Here is a 12,082-nt window from a genome sequence, read left to right on the forward strand (position 1 = left end):
GATTTGTAGGCGCTCTTTATATATTGGCAAAATTGCCTTTTGTTACAACAATTACAAATATTTTTTTCCCAGTTTGCCTTATGATTTTTTTTTTTTTTGCCTTGCAGAAAATCCATTTTTTTAATGTAGCTGATTTTAACCAATCTTTTCTTTAATAGCTTCTGGATTTTGTTATACTTAGAAATTTTCTTTCATGCTTTTTTTCTTTAATCCATTTAAAATTTACTTTGGTGAGAGATTCAGAGCCAATCTTATTTTTTTCCCCAATATTTCCCCAATCATCCCAACACCATTGAATAATTTGTGTTTTTCCCATTAATTGAAATATGATGTTAAAAATTGTATTATCGTATGTATTTGTGTCTCTTTGTGGACTTTCTATTCTGTTTCTGTACCATAGATTTCTTTGTCTGAATATGAATTCATACTACACTGGTTGTTTTTTGTTTTTTACTTTTATTGTGGGAAATTTCAAGTTTATTCAAAAGTGTACACCATTTTAATTATTGTGACTTTATAATAATCTTTTTACTATCTGTAAGGTCTACCTTCCCTCCCCCCCAATTACTCATTTTTAAAATTTGCCTGTCCAATTAGGTGTTATTTATTGCACATTAACTTTAGAATAAGCTTATCTAGTTCCCCCCACAATTCTACTAGTGTTTTTATAGAGATATCTTAAAATTATAGGTTGATTTGGGAGATTTGTCACCTTGAATCTTTCAAGAATATGGCATGCCTTTCTATTTGTGTAAGTTTTTTTTGTGATCCTCACGGTACTTTGAAGTTTTCACCATTCAGATATTCACGTTTTTTGTTTAATGTATATCCAGGTATTTTCTTTTCTTTTCTTTTTTTGTGCTATTGTAAATAGGATCTTTTTTACTTTATATCATTTTACAGACTTTCGTGTGTATATATGTGAAGGCTCTTAACTTCGTAATATTACTTTTGTACCCAGCCACTCTGATGAGTTATTTTCTTTAATATTTTTTCACTTGTTTCTGTTGGATTTTCCAGATATATAATCATGCCATCTATGGATGATATATTTACTTCCTTTTCAATTTTTATGCTTGAAGCTACATATTTGAGGTGTTATAGTAAGGCTTCTCTTGTAGGAGGGGCTCTTGGCAAGCATAGCGGGCCCCATGGTAGAAGCCTAGGGTGGGCAGGAAACGTTGGTAAGTGGAGCCATTGAACGCTGGGATGGGGTTTTGGTTTTGTTTTTTCATATTTCTTTTGTTTCCTCTAGACGTGAAATCCGGGAGCTATACAGTGTTACAAGTGGTGGAAGCCCTTGGGTAAGAGCCTTTCTCCATCCCTGCCTGTGCACTCTGAAAAACTTATTTTGTTCAGTGCTGCTTTCCAGAAGCTAATTGGTCCCGAATGTCTCCTACTGTAGCCCAGTACCCCCCCACCCCCACCCCAGTTCCATATCAGTACCTCAGGCCAAGTCTGTATTTCTCCTGAAAAAAGTTTCATGCCACCCATCTGAGACTCCTAAGGAAGCGTTGGGAGCACACAGCCTGTGAGCCATATCTGCTCCTGGATCAGCCCGCAGGTTTGGGTGGGTGGGTGGTTGAGGGCCATCAACTGTTACTTAATTAGAGCTGGGATTCCTCCTGTGCATCTTTAGACCCACCGCCCCCATGGGATTCTAGTCTGCCTGGATCTGACTCAGACCTGCCATTGGGCCTTGCCTAGGGAGTTGCCAGGAGGCTGATCTTGCACCAGATCTCCACTATAGGAAAAAGCTGAGGGAAACAGCTGACGATCAGTGTTATTACCAGATATGCCAAACACCAGAGGAAGTATGTCCTTATAGTCTAATGCCTGCTTTCTCATATTTCATACTTGGTAGACCATTTAAATTGACAAGTCTTATTAGCAAAAGTTGTTAACTGTCATGGCCAGCATATCTTCTGAAACAGAAAACTAGAAAACTGGAGGGAAAAGAAACTAGGTCACTATTATGCATTTATCCCACATAAGAGCCCTTTTGGCCTTTCTATTCATGTTGTTGTGGCTTTGGTCCATTTTCTAAAATAACAGCTTTATTGAGATGTAATTCACATAAGATAAAGTTCACCATTTTAAAGTATGTAATTCCATGGCTTCTAGTATATTCACAGATTTGTTTAACTCTTACCACAATCAATTTTTTTTTTTTTTGAGGAAGATTAGCCCAGAGCTAACATCTGCTGCAAATCCTCCTGTTTTTTGCTGAGGAAGACTGGCCCTGAGCTAACATCTGTGCCCATCTTCCTCTACTTTTTTTATATATGGGACGCCTGCCGCAGCATGGCTTGCCAAGTGGTGCCATATCTGCACCTGGGATCCTAACTGGTGAACCCCAGGCTGCCGAAGCTGAACATGTGAACTTCACCACTGTGCCACTGGGCTGGCCCCCCCACAATCAATTTTAAGACATTTTCATTATCCCCCTAAAAACCCCAATGCCTGTTAGAAGTCACTCCCCATTCCCTCCTCTTCTCAGCTCCTGGTAACCACTAATCGAATCTACTTTCTCTGTGGATTTGCCTGTTCTGGAAATTTCATATAAATGGAGTCATCCAATATGTGACCTTTGTGAGTGGCTTCTTTCACTTAGCATAATGTTTTCAAAGTTCATTCCTACTGTAGCATGTATCAGTACTTCATTTCTTGCTGACTAACATTCCATTGTATGGATATACCGCATTTTGTTAACCATTCATCAGTTGATAGACATCTGGGTTGTTTTCACGTTTTCCCTATTCCAGGTAATGCTGCTATGAGCCTTTGTATGCCTTGGTCCATTTCTAACTGCTCTGAATGCACAGTTTTCTACTTCTGAGCAGAGACCTTTCTACAAGTTCCTATCCTAGGGAGTCTGTCAATATGATCTTATTTTTGCCCCCTTACCCCTAGTTATAGATATCCTTATACTTGAGGTTTCACTCAAATGTCCTGGCCAGCTCTCCTTCAGAAATCTGCTTCCTACTTTAAGTTGTTTAGGTTCCTTTTTAGTATATTAATGTAATCTCTGTAGAGCTGTTTTGAAGATATATCACCTCCGTGTTGCTTCAGCTCTTCCCATATCAATAATCCTGAATAGTTAAAACCTTTATTCCAGCCACCTTACTTTGTAAACTTCCAGTTGTAAAGTTTTTTTTTCCCTATGACTTGTGGTTTCTCTCAGCACTTTTTATTTAGTAGTAAGGTGTTTATTCTCCTCTTGTTTTGGTAGAAGCCACAGCTGCCAATCATCTCTTGATCCCTGTGGGTAGCTGCTAAGCTCTGTTTCAGAGGAATGTCACAATCATTCCACTGCGGAGAAAGAATAAGCCCAATGCCCAGTCACTGCCTGGAGACAGACACTTCTGTTGGCTGTGGTGTCACATGTGCCTCTAATGATGGCAGATCAATCTGGGGGTTGGTTCTTTAGGCTCTGGGTTACTGCTATCTGTAATGCTAAGTATCTCTGGAACACCTCCCTGGGCTGGCTTCCATGCCCAGGGGGTGAGTGTAACTAATTGCAAAATAATTTATTTCTTCAAAAGTTTGAACTGGGTAATGACAGGCTCTCTCTAACCTACTTTCCGCCAGGTCCTCTCTAGAGAATCCAGAACCCCGAACTCGGGCACGAGGAATCCAGCTTTTGTCACAGGTGCTACTCCAGTGTCACTCCTTGCTCCTGGAGAAGGAAGGTACTGGCATCACTAGTAGGAGTGTCTTCCTGGATTGCTGAGCCAAGGCCTTCCTTGTCGATTCAAGCCAACTTTACAGGGAGGGAAGCGGGGGGGTGGGCATAAGATATCTGGGAAATACTAAGTCAAGGTCTTCATTCCTCTCTCGTATATGTGGCAGAGGTGATAAGAATTGAGACACAAGACACATGGAATTCAAATGTAGCCTTAGACAGTTTTTTTCAGTGTATCTTCCCCTCTCTGTAAAATGGACAAAGTAGTGCTTCATAGATGGAGTGGGAAAATAATGAAATATCAAAGTGCTTTGAAGTCCTCTGGGAAAAAGTCAACAACTTATTTATCTTCTATAGCAGGAGAGGCAAACTATAACCTGTTTTTATAAATAAAGTTTTATTAACATATAGCCACACCCATTTATTTACTTATCCTTTATACTGCTTTTATGTTACAGCGGCTGAGTTGAGTAGTTGTGACAGATACTATGTCATGCAAGACTAAAATATTTACTATCTGGCCCTTTGAGAAGGTTTGCCAACCCCAGTTCTATAGAAGGGCAGTTCTGGGGTCAAGAATGGGTTTGACTGTGGACCTCTGTAAGGATGGATAATAAAAGATGTTCACTTATTTTCCTGACTGATCAAGGCACTCTCCAATGGGAGGGCATAGGACATATGTCGTGGTGAAGGAGAAAGTGTGTAGTGAAGCCCAAGCAGGAGCAGCCCTTACGAACTCTGGGAAGGAGCAAAGCTGGGGCCTCCTCCAGCCTGTGTAAACTAATGGCTGAATTTCTGGTCTGTGCAGTTGTACACCTGATCCTGTTCTATGAGAATCGGCTGAAGGACCATCATCTTGTGATCCCATCTGTCCTGCAGGGTTTGAGGGCACTAGTGAGTTCTCCTTTTTTTCATTACATACTGTGTTTGAGGAGCCATTTTCCAGTGAATTCTCTTCTTGCCCTTCAATGATGAGACTTCAGGTGCTGAGAGAAGATGCCCAAATGTGGGACTAAACTAGTGTCAGCCACTTCTGTTTTTAGTCTAGAGAGTAAAAGTGTCCTTTGGGGACTAGCATTCAGATCCAAACTGGAAGGAGCTGCAGAGAAGTAATCAGCTTGAGAAAAGAGACCACACTTCTCACTGTTAGCACCTCTTCCTGGACCTGGATGTCGTGATTCCCATTGTAGCTAATTAGGCCTATTTCAGAGTTGTGTCTTGAAGGCCGTGCTGGAATTCTCTTGGTGCTCACATATCTTCTCTTCTCCCCCAGAGCCTGTGTGTGTCCCTGCCCCCAGGGCTGGCTGTCTCTGTGCTTAAAGCCATCTTCCAGGAGGTCCACGTACAGGTGAGTGATAACAATCACTTTGGCATTCTCCTCTTTCTCCCAACCCTTAATGTAACTAGAATTAGATGGCAAAACAATATTGACTTCTAAGTTCTGAACTCTTTCGGGTCTTTGACCATGTTTATATACTATTTCTTGCTACTATATAAGGAGATAAAGGCATGCCATTATGTCTGACCTGTGTCCTCTTAAACCTAAAGGAAGTAAGGCATACAGCAGACAGGTTTTGGTTATTGGCCCCACTGCCATACTCCTGGGCCAATAGCCATATCCTTTCTCTGCATTTCCTCTTTGGTTCACCTTATACTGGTATAAGCACTGTCCACTTAGAGATTGTGGAGCAGGAAGTAGTTTTGTCAGCTGAGGCATTCTTTGAGGACTTTCTTAGCTTATTTCCTCTCTCTGCCACCCCCAAGTCCCTGCCACAGGTGGACCGACACACTGTCTACAGTATCATCACCAACTTCATGCGAACCCGGGAAGAAGGTAAGAGGCAGAGCTCTCTGGGAGATCTGAAAAGTGAGCACATCCTTTTTTCCCCCCTCATTACCAGGACTCGTTTTAGCCTGAGGGTTATATAGAAGAGCCAATACTCTGAGAGAGAACGATAAAGGGAAACTGAGGGTCCACTCACTCCTCAGTAAAGTAAAGGAACGGTAGAGTTTGAGCTGATGTTTTAAATTCTTACCTCTGTGACAGTGATATATTGTGGCACATCTGTTCTTCACTAAGTACTCTCTTGGAATAGGAAAACAGAAAGGGTCTTCTCTGGGAGGCAGGAAAGTGGGGGCAGTGATAGCAGAGGGAGCACACAGACCAGAAGAAAGCCCCAACTTTCTATCCCATGGGGCAGTAGTGACCTTGTTCTCTCCTCCTCAGAGCTCAAGGGCCTAGGAGCTGACTTCACCTTTGGCTTCATCCAGGTGATGGATGGGGAAAAGGATCCCCGTAATCTTCTGGTGGCCTTCCACATCGTCCATGACCTCATCTCCAGGGACTATAGCCTAGGTAAGTCCTTGTAGCCTTGAATTAGCTGGTTGGGCTTGTCAGATTAGTGAAGTTTATAAATCAACCTCATTCTTTCTCTGTTGCCTTAGGACCCTTTGTGGAGGAGTTGTTTGAAGTGACATCTTGTTACTTCCCTATTGACTTTACCCCTGTAAGTAGCACCTTTCATTCATTCATTCACTCAAATATTCATTGAGTGCCTGCTATGTGCCAGGCCCAGTTCTAGCCAATGAGGGCACAGCAATGAACAAAAAAGAGACAATCCCTGCCCATTTTAGTAAACTGGGAAGTGGAGAGAAGCATTTGCCATCAGAGGAAGGATTCAATTCACCAGGTATCTGGGGGGCTCCTGAAGCTGCTTAACAGTGTACTTAGTGCTGAGGGCTACAGGATTGTAAAACATGATTTCTGCCCTTGGAGGTTGAAACATTTAAGTAACAGTATGAGATTATGGGACAAAACAAGTGGTATCATAGTTGTTCAGAGAAGACAGAGTTTCGTGTGAGCTAGAGTAGGCAGGAACTGACTTCACAGATAAGATAGGATTTCAGTTGGTTTTTGAGGGATGCGTGGGATGTGATCCTGGAGTCCGAGGGGGCATCTCAGGCAATAGAAACAAACTGAAAAAACAAAGAAGACACAGTTGAGCACTGTATGTACAGGAGGTGTTTGCTCTGATCCCCTTGGACCTTCCTCCCACTTTGCGTCTTGATTTCCCTTCTATTTTCAAATAATGATGGTCTCCTCACTGTATGGGGATGCATGGCTACGTGTACTGCAAGCATTAGTGCTTTGGGAGAAATGAGAGGAGTTGTATCACAGCACACCAAAGAAATCTGAGTATTGACTCTCACTGCCTTTTATGTTACATAGCCATCTTTGCCATAGGGAATTTCTTACCAGGTTATTCCAGTTGACATCATGTTGCTTGGGACCACCTCTCTCCTGAAATTCTTTTTATCTCTTTTGTAAGCAGTATCCTTATTTCTAACTCAGAAGAGCTTAGGCCTTTGAAATCTTGAAAGCTCTTGGTTAGGCTACCAGGTTTCTGTCTTTGCTTTGTTTTATTTTGTGTGTGTTTGTTTTTGAGGAAGATTAGCCCTGAGCTAATCCTCTTTTTTTTTTTTTTTGCTGAGGAACATTGGCCCTGAGCTAACATCCGTGCCCATCTTCCTCCACTTTATATGTGGGACACCTGCCACAGCATGGCTTGATAAGTGGTGCATAGGTCCATGCCCAGGATCCAAACCGGCGAACCCTGGGCCGCCGAAGCAGAGCATGCTAACTTAACTGTTTCCACTGGGCAGGTCCCTGTTTTGTGTTTGTTTTGAAAAGATAATAGATGTACATGATTCAAAATCCAAAAGCTGCAAAAAGGGGAAAAATCTATCTACCATCAAATTTGTTTCTCTATTATCAACCAGTTTTATCAATTATGTCTATCTTACAAAGCTTTTTTTGGTTTGTTTTTTGGTTTTTTTTCCTGCTTTATCTCTGCAAATCCCCCCTGGTACATAGTTGTATATATTAGCTGCAGGTCCTTCTAGTTGTGGCATGTGGGATGCCACCTCAGCGTGGCCTGACCAACGGCGCCGTGTCCGCACCCAGGATCTGAACCTGCGAAACCCTGGGCTGTTGCAGCGGAGTGCACAAACTTAACCACTAGGCCACCGGGCCGGCCCCTACAAAGCTTTTTCATAGATAAGCAGAAGCTTTACACTACCAATGGTAGCATGTATATATATATGCACTTTTCCTGTACTTTGCCTTTTTTAATTTAACAGCTTATCTTGGAGAGTGTTCCATATCAGTATATAAATTAGCTCTTTATTCTTTATGGCTGTGTAATATTCCTTTGCATGAAAATACCTAATTCATTTCACTAGTCCTCTATAGGATAAAACTTGTTGCTAATCTTTTTCTGTTAAGAGCAATGTTGCAACTTACATACCCTGTACATGTATCATTTCACATATATATAGGTATAAGAGTAGGATCAATTCCTAAAAGTGGAATTACAGGGATATATGCATTTATAATTTCGGGGCAAAGAAGAGTATGTCATTCATTTTTTTTGAAAGGTAATACAGTGAGCATGAGTCAACATTTAAAAGATAGAGAATTGAGCCTCTTTATATCACTTTACTGCCACTGCCCATTTTCCCTTTAAAGATAATCACTACTCCCAACTGCTTATATATTTTGTCAGAGATATTTTAGGCAAAACAAGGTTATATATAATGATAGGAGAATTTCTCTTATTTGAGCAAATTTTTGTGTTATTTTCGGCACTGCAGTCTATGGAAAGCACAAAATTCTTGTCAATTAAAATAGAGACACCTGGCTCTAGTGTAATTATTTGCGTTAGAAATAGTCTTACGGTCTTATCAACCCATCTTGGCCACAGGCCATCCTCATAGTGAATCACATCTGTATAAGTGATGGCCCTCTGACTTTCACTATTCCTGTATGCTCACTCTAGAGCCGGGGTTAGTAAACTTTTTCTGTAAAGGGCCAATTAGTGACTATTTTAGGCTTTGCGGGCCATATGGTCTGTGTTGCAGCTCCTCAACTCTGCTGTTCTAGCACAAAAACAACCAGAGACACTGGACTATGGTACGTGGCTATATTGCAATAAAACTTTATTTATGGACACAGAAATTTCATATAATTTTCATGGTCACAGATAATATTCTTCTTTGTTTTTTTTTCCTCCCCAACCATTTAAAAATGTAAAAACCATTTTTAACTTGACCATACAGTCTCAACTGTTAGCACCTAACTCTAATGCCCAATAGATATTGCATCTTCTTTCACCATCATCCTTGGGATTCCTTTATCCTTTCTCTTGGATCAGATCATCTATGTTCTTTGTTCATGTATTCCTCATTTTGTGGTTTACTGCCACATGTCAGTGATGCAAATCCTTCATTAGCTTCCTAAGAGTGTGTAAAGGAGGGAAAATTTTTTAGATCTTGTAAATCTAAAATATCTTCATTCTTTCCTCCCATTTATTGATAGTATGGATATAAAATTCAACAATGGAAATTCTTTTCCCCCAAGATTCTGAAGGCATTGCTACATTTATCTGTAGTTTTCAGTTGCTATGGAGAAGTCTAAATTCCTTCTGATTTGTACATGTTTGTATTCACCTTTTTTCCTCCTTTCTGGAAGCTATTAAGGTTGATTTTGCCCCCAATATATTGAATTTTCACAATGATGTGTTTTCATGCATTGTATTGGGTACTTGGTAGGCCCTATCCGCCTGGAAATCATGTCCTTTGGTCCCAGGAAATGTTCTTGTATCCTTTCATTGATGATTTCTTCCCATTTTCTCTGGTCCTTCTGTTTTAGAACTATTAATCTTTTGTTAGATCTCTGAATCTCTTACCTTTTCTTTCATATTTTCTACACCTTTTTGTTACTTTATAAGGGAATTCCACGATTTTATCTTTTCTACCAGTCAAAGTCCAGCCATGAAAACAGAAACCACTTTGCTATTTAAAACAAATAATTTAATGCAGGAAATTGTTTATACAAGTGATAGGAGAGGTGAAAAACCAAACAGGGATAGCGAGGCAACCCAGAGATTATCAAGAGCAGGAAGCCATTACCACCCTTAGGCTGGGGTGACAAACAAAAGAATTGATGTTATTGGACCCCAGGGGCTGAAAGTATCTAACAAAAACTGGAACCACAGTGGGCCTATGAGTGGGAACTGGAGCCATAGAGAAGATGCTGCCAATGCTGAAGACGCCAGCTGAATCAGAGGAATGAGAAGAAATACCCTGGCTTTTCTCTTCCTTCTGCCCTGCATTATTCTACAAGTGCCTCCCATTGGCTGATCCCAGGCCAATATGGGAGCCTGGGAAATGCAGCCTGCAGTGGTCAGCCCAAGGCGTGGCTCTAAGGGCAGAAATGCCCAGGACTAGCATATCTCCCCATAATCCTTTCTTTGATTTTTGTTCATGTCTGCTTTCATGCTTTGAATTTCCAAGGGCCTTTTGTTGTTGTTATTGATGATCTTTGAATGTTTTTTGGTGTTTTGGGTTTTTTTTTATAGCATTCTGGTCTTATTTAATTCATGGATAAATTACTTTCTTTTTAAAAAATACCAATGATATATACTTTTTTAATATTTCTTCTCCCACATATGTGGTCTTTGTGTCCTCCAAGTTTTTTCAATTTATTTTTGTCTCTATTTCTAGGTTAGAGGCTTTCCTCAGATATCTGGTAATCTTGGGAGTTTGCACATATTTCAAAGTGAGGATTATAAAGTTGAGTGGGAGCTCTGAGCACATACAATGGGCTTGTTGCCTATGAGCTTCATTGTAGAGTGGCTTCCATGGACAGTTTGGGGAACCCCCAATGTATTCTTCCTCTTTGGCTAGTCAGGTTCTTCTAGAAAAAGACCTTAGATCTGCCTAGAGGGAGAAGTCTGGCTACAAGCACATGGGGCTAGAAAGGCTGCAAAATCTCAGCACTCAGTACCATATCAGTAAGACCTCCTTTTTTGTACATCACTCAAGCTCTCAACTGCATCTGCATCTCCAAGACTAGAGACCTCTGTCTTACCCTCTCCAGAGAGTTAAACCTCTGGATTCTACTGCAGTTGGGGAGGAGTTGGGAGGCAATCTAGGAGGTCAGATTGCTTCTCTAACCCCACTCCCAATCCCAAAGGTACGTGGTATGCCAATTGCAAAGCTTTTTGAGGACTGTGCAGTGTATATGGGTAGTTATTCAGCTTTCCCTAGGCCTACTGAGGATTCTGTTGTCTCGGCTTTGCTCAGTCATTTTCTTCTTATCCATCTGCTTTTCATCTTCTAAAATTTTGTTGCTAACATCTCTTATCCTACTCTCTTCAACCTTTAGCTTTATGTCTTTAAAAAATAGAAAATCCCTTGGGGCTGGCCCCGTGGCTGAGTGGTTAAGTTCGCGCGCTCTGCTGCAGGCGGCCCAGTGTTTCGTTGGTTCGAATCCTGGGCGCGGACATGGCACTGTTCATCAAACCACGCCGAGGCAGCATCCCACATGCCACAACTAAAAGGACCCACAACAAAGAATACACAACTATGTACCGGGAAGCTTTGAGGAGAAAAAGGAAAAAAATAAAATCTTTAAAAAAAAAAAATAGAAAAGCCCTTTAACTATATTTTAATGGGCTTTCTAAAGAGGAAAAGGAAAACCTGATGCACGTTTTTAGTTTGCCCTCTTGACACAGAAACCATCAATGCTTTTTATATTGCCAGAATTACAACTTTTTATGAGGGTGAAAAAACAGAAATGTCTATCAAAGGAGGATTATTTAAATAAATTGCGGCTCAACCACACAATGAAATAGCATTAGCCACTAAAACTAATGTCATGAAAGAATAATTTAATGGCATGGGAAAATGTTCCTAATTTATTAAATGAAAATATAAATTACAAACCCTATGTACAAAACAATCACATTTTCTAAAAGTAGATATATTTTAAAGGGAGGCAGTGTCTGCCAACACATAGTCATAATATATATACAGAGAAGAAAGTAATGTACCAGAAAGTTAATGGTGCTTCTCTCTGAGTGGTGAGAAGATAGATCAGAGATAAACTGTTTGATCAGATAGAAAACAAATGCCAAAAAGTCAAAAATTTCCAAGGAATGTATAAGAGCAAGCATGTTTTCTTTTTTTTTTTCTTTCAATTTTTTTTTTATTGTGTTATTGATAGGTTACAATCTTGTGAAATTTCAATTGTGCATTAATGTTTGTCAGTCATGTTGTAGGTGCACCACTTCACCCTTTGTGCCCACCCCCCACCCCACCTTTCCCCTGGTATCCACTAAACTGTTCTTGGTCCATAATTTTAAATTCCTCATATGAGTGGAGTCATACACAGATTATCTTTCTCTCGCTGGCAAGCATGTTTTCTTGCTGGAACCTCATATCATACTATTCTGCTAGATTAGGTGTAAATATCACCCTATTCTGCAGGGTTGTCAGGTTCAAGCCTGTGTCCAAGAGTGGTTATACAAACCCATGGTCCTTCTCCCTTTTCCA

At 40.6% G+C, this 12,082-nt stretch overlaps 1 protein-coding gene across 5 annotated transcripts in view; it reads left to right on the top strand.

Annotated features, from left to right (window-relative positions):
- The window catches only part of MMS19 (MMS19 homolog, cytosolic iron-sulfur assembly component), a 30,310-nt gene that overhangs the window by 8,570 nt on the left and 9,658 nt on the right, over positions 1-12,082 (top strand). For 4 of the 5 annotated variants that reach the window (XM_014862704.3, XM_070486020.1, XM_044753018.2 and 1 more), the window contains exons 2-8: positions 1,256-1,304; positions 3,592-3,692; positions 4,494-4,579; positions 4,959-5,033; positions 5,450-5,519; positions 5,913-6,041; positions 6,131-6,192. In XM_014862704.3, coding sequence (XP_014718190.2) covers positions 1,256-1,304; positions 3,592-3,692; positions 4,494-4,579; positions 4,959-5,033; positions 5,450-5,519; positions 5,913-6,041; positions 6,131-6,192 — 572 coding nt within the window. The remainder of the gene's footprint in view (positions 1-1,255; positions 1,305-3,591; positions 3,693-4,493; positions 4,580-4,958; positions 5,034-5,449; positions 5,520-5,912; positions 6,042-6,130; positions 6,193-12,082) is intronic. The other variant, XM_070486025.1, reaches the window with a different exon arrangement.

The sequence above is a fragment of the Equus asinus genome, chromosome 2, assembly GCF_041296235.1.
Source record: "Equus asinus isolate D_3611 breed Donkey chromosome 2, EquAss-T2T_v2, whole genome shotgun sequence".
Lineage (NCBI taxonomy): Eukaryota > Metazoa > Chordata > Mammalia > Perissodactyla > Equidae > Equus > Equus asinus.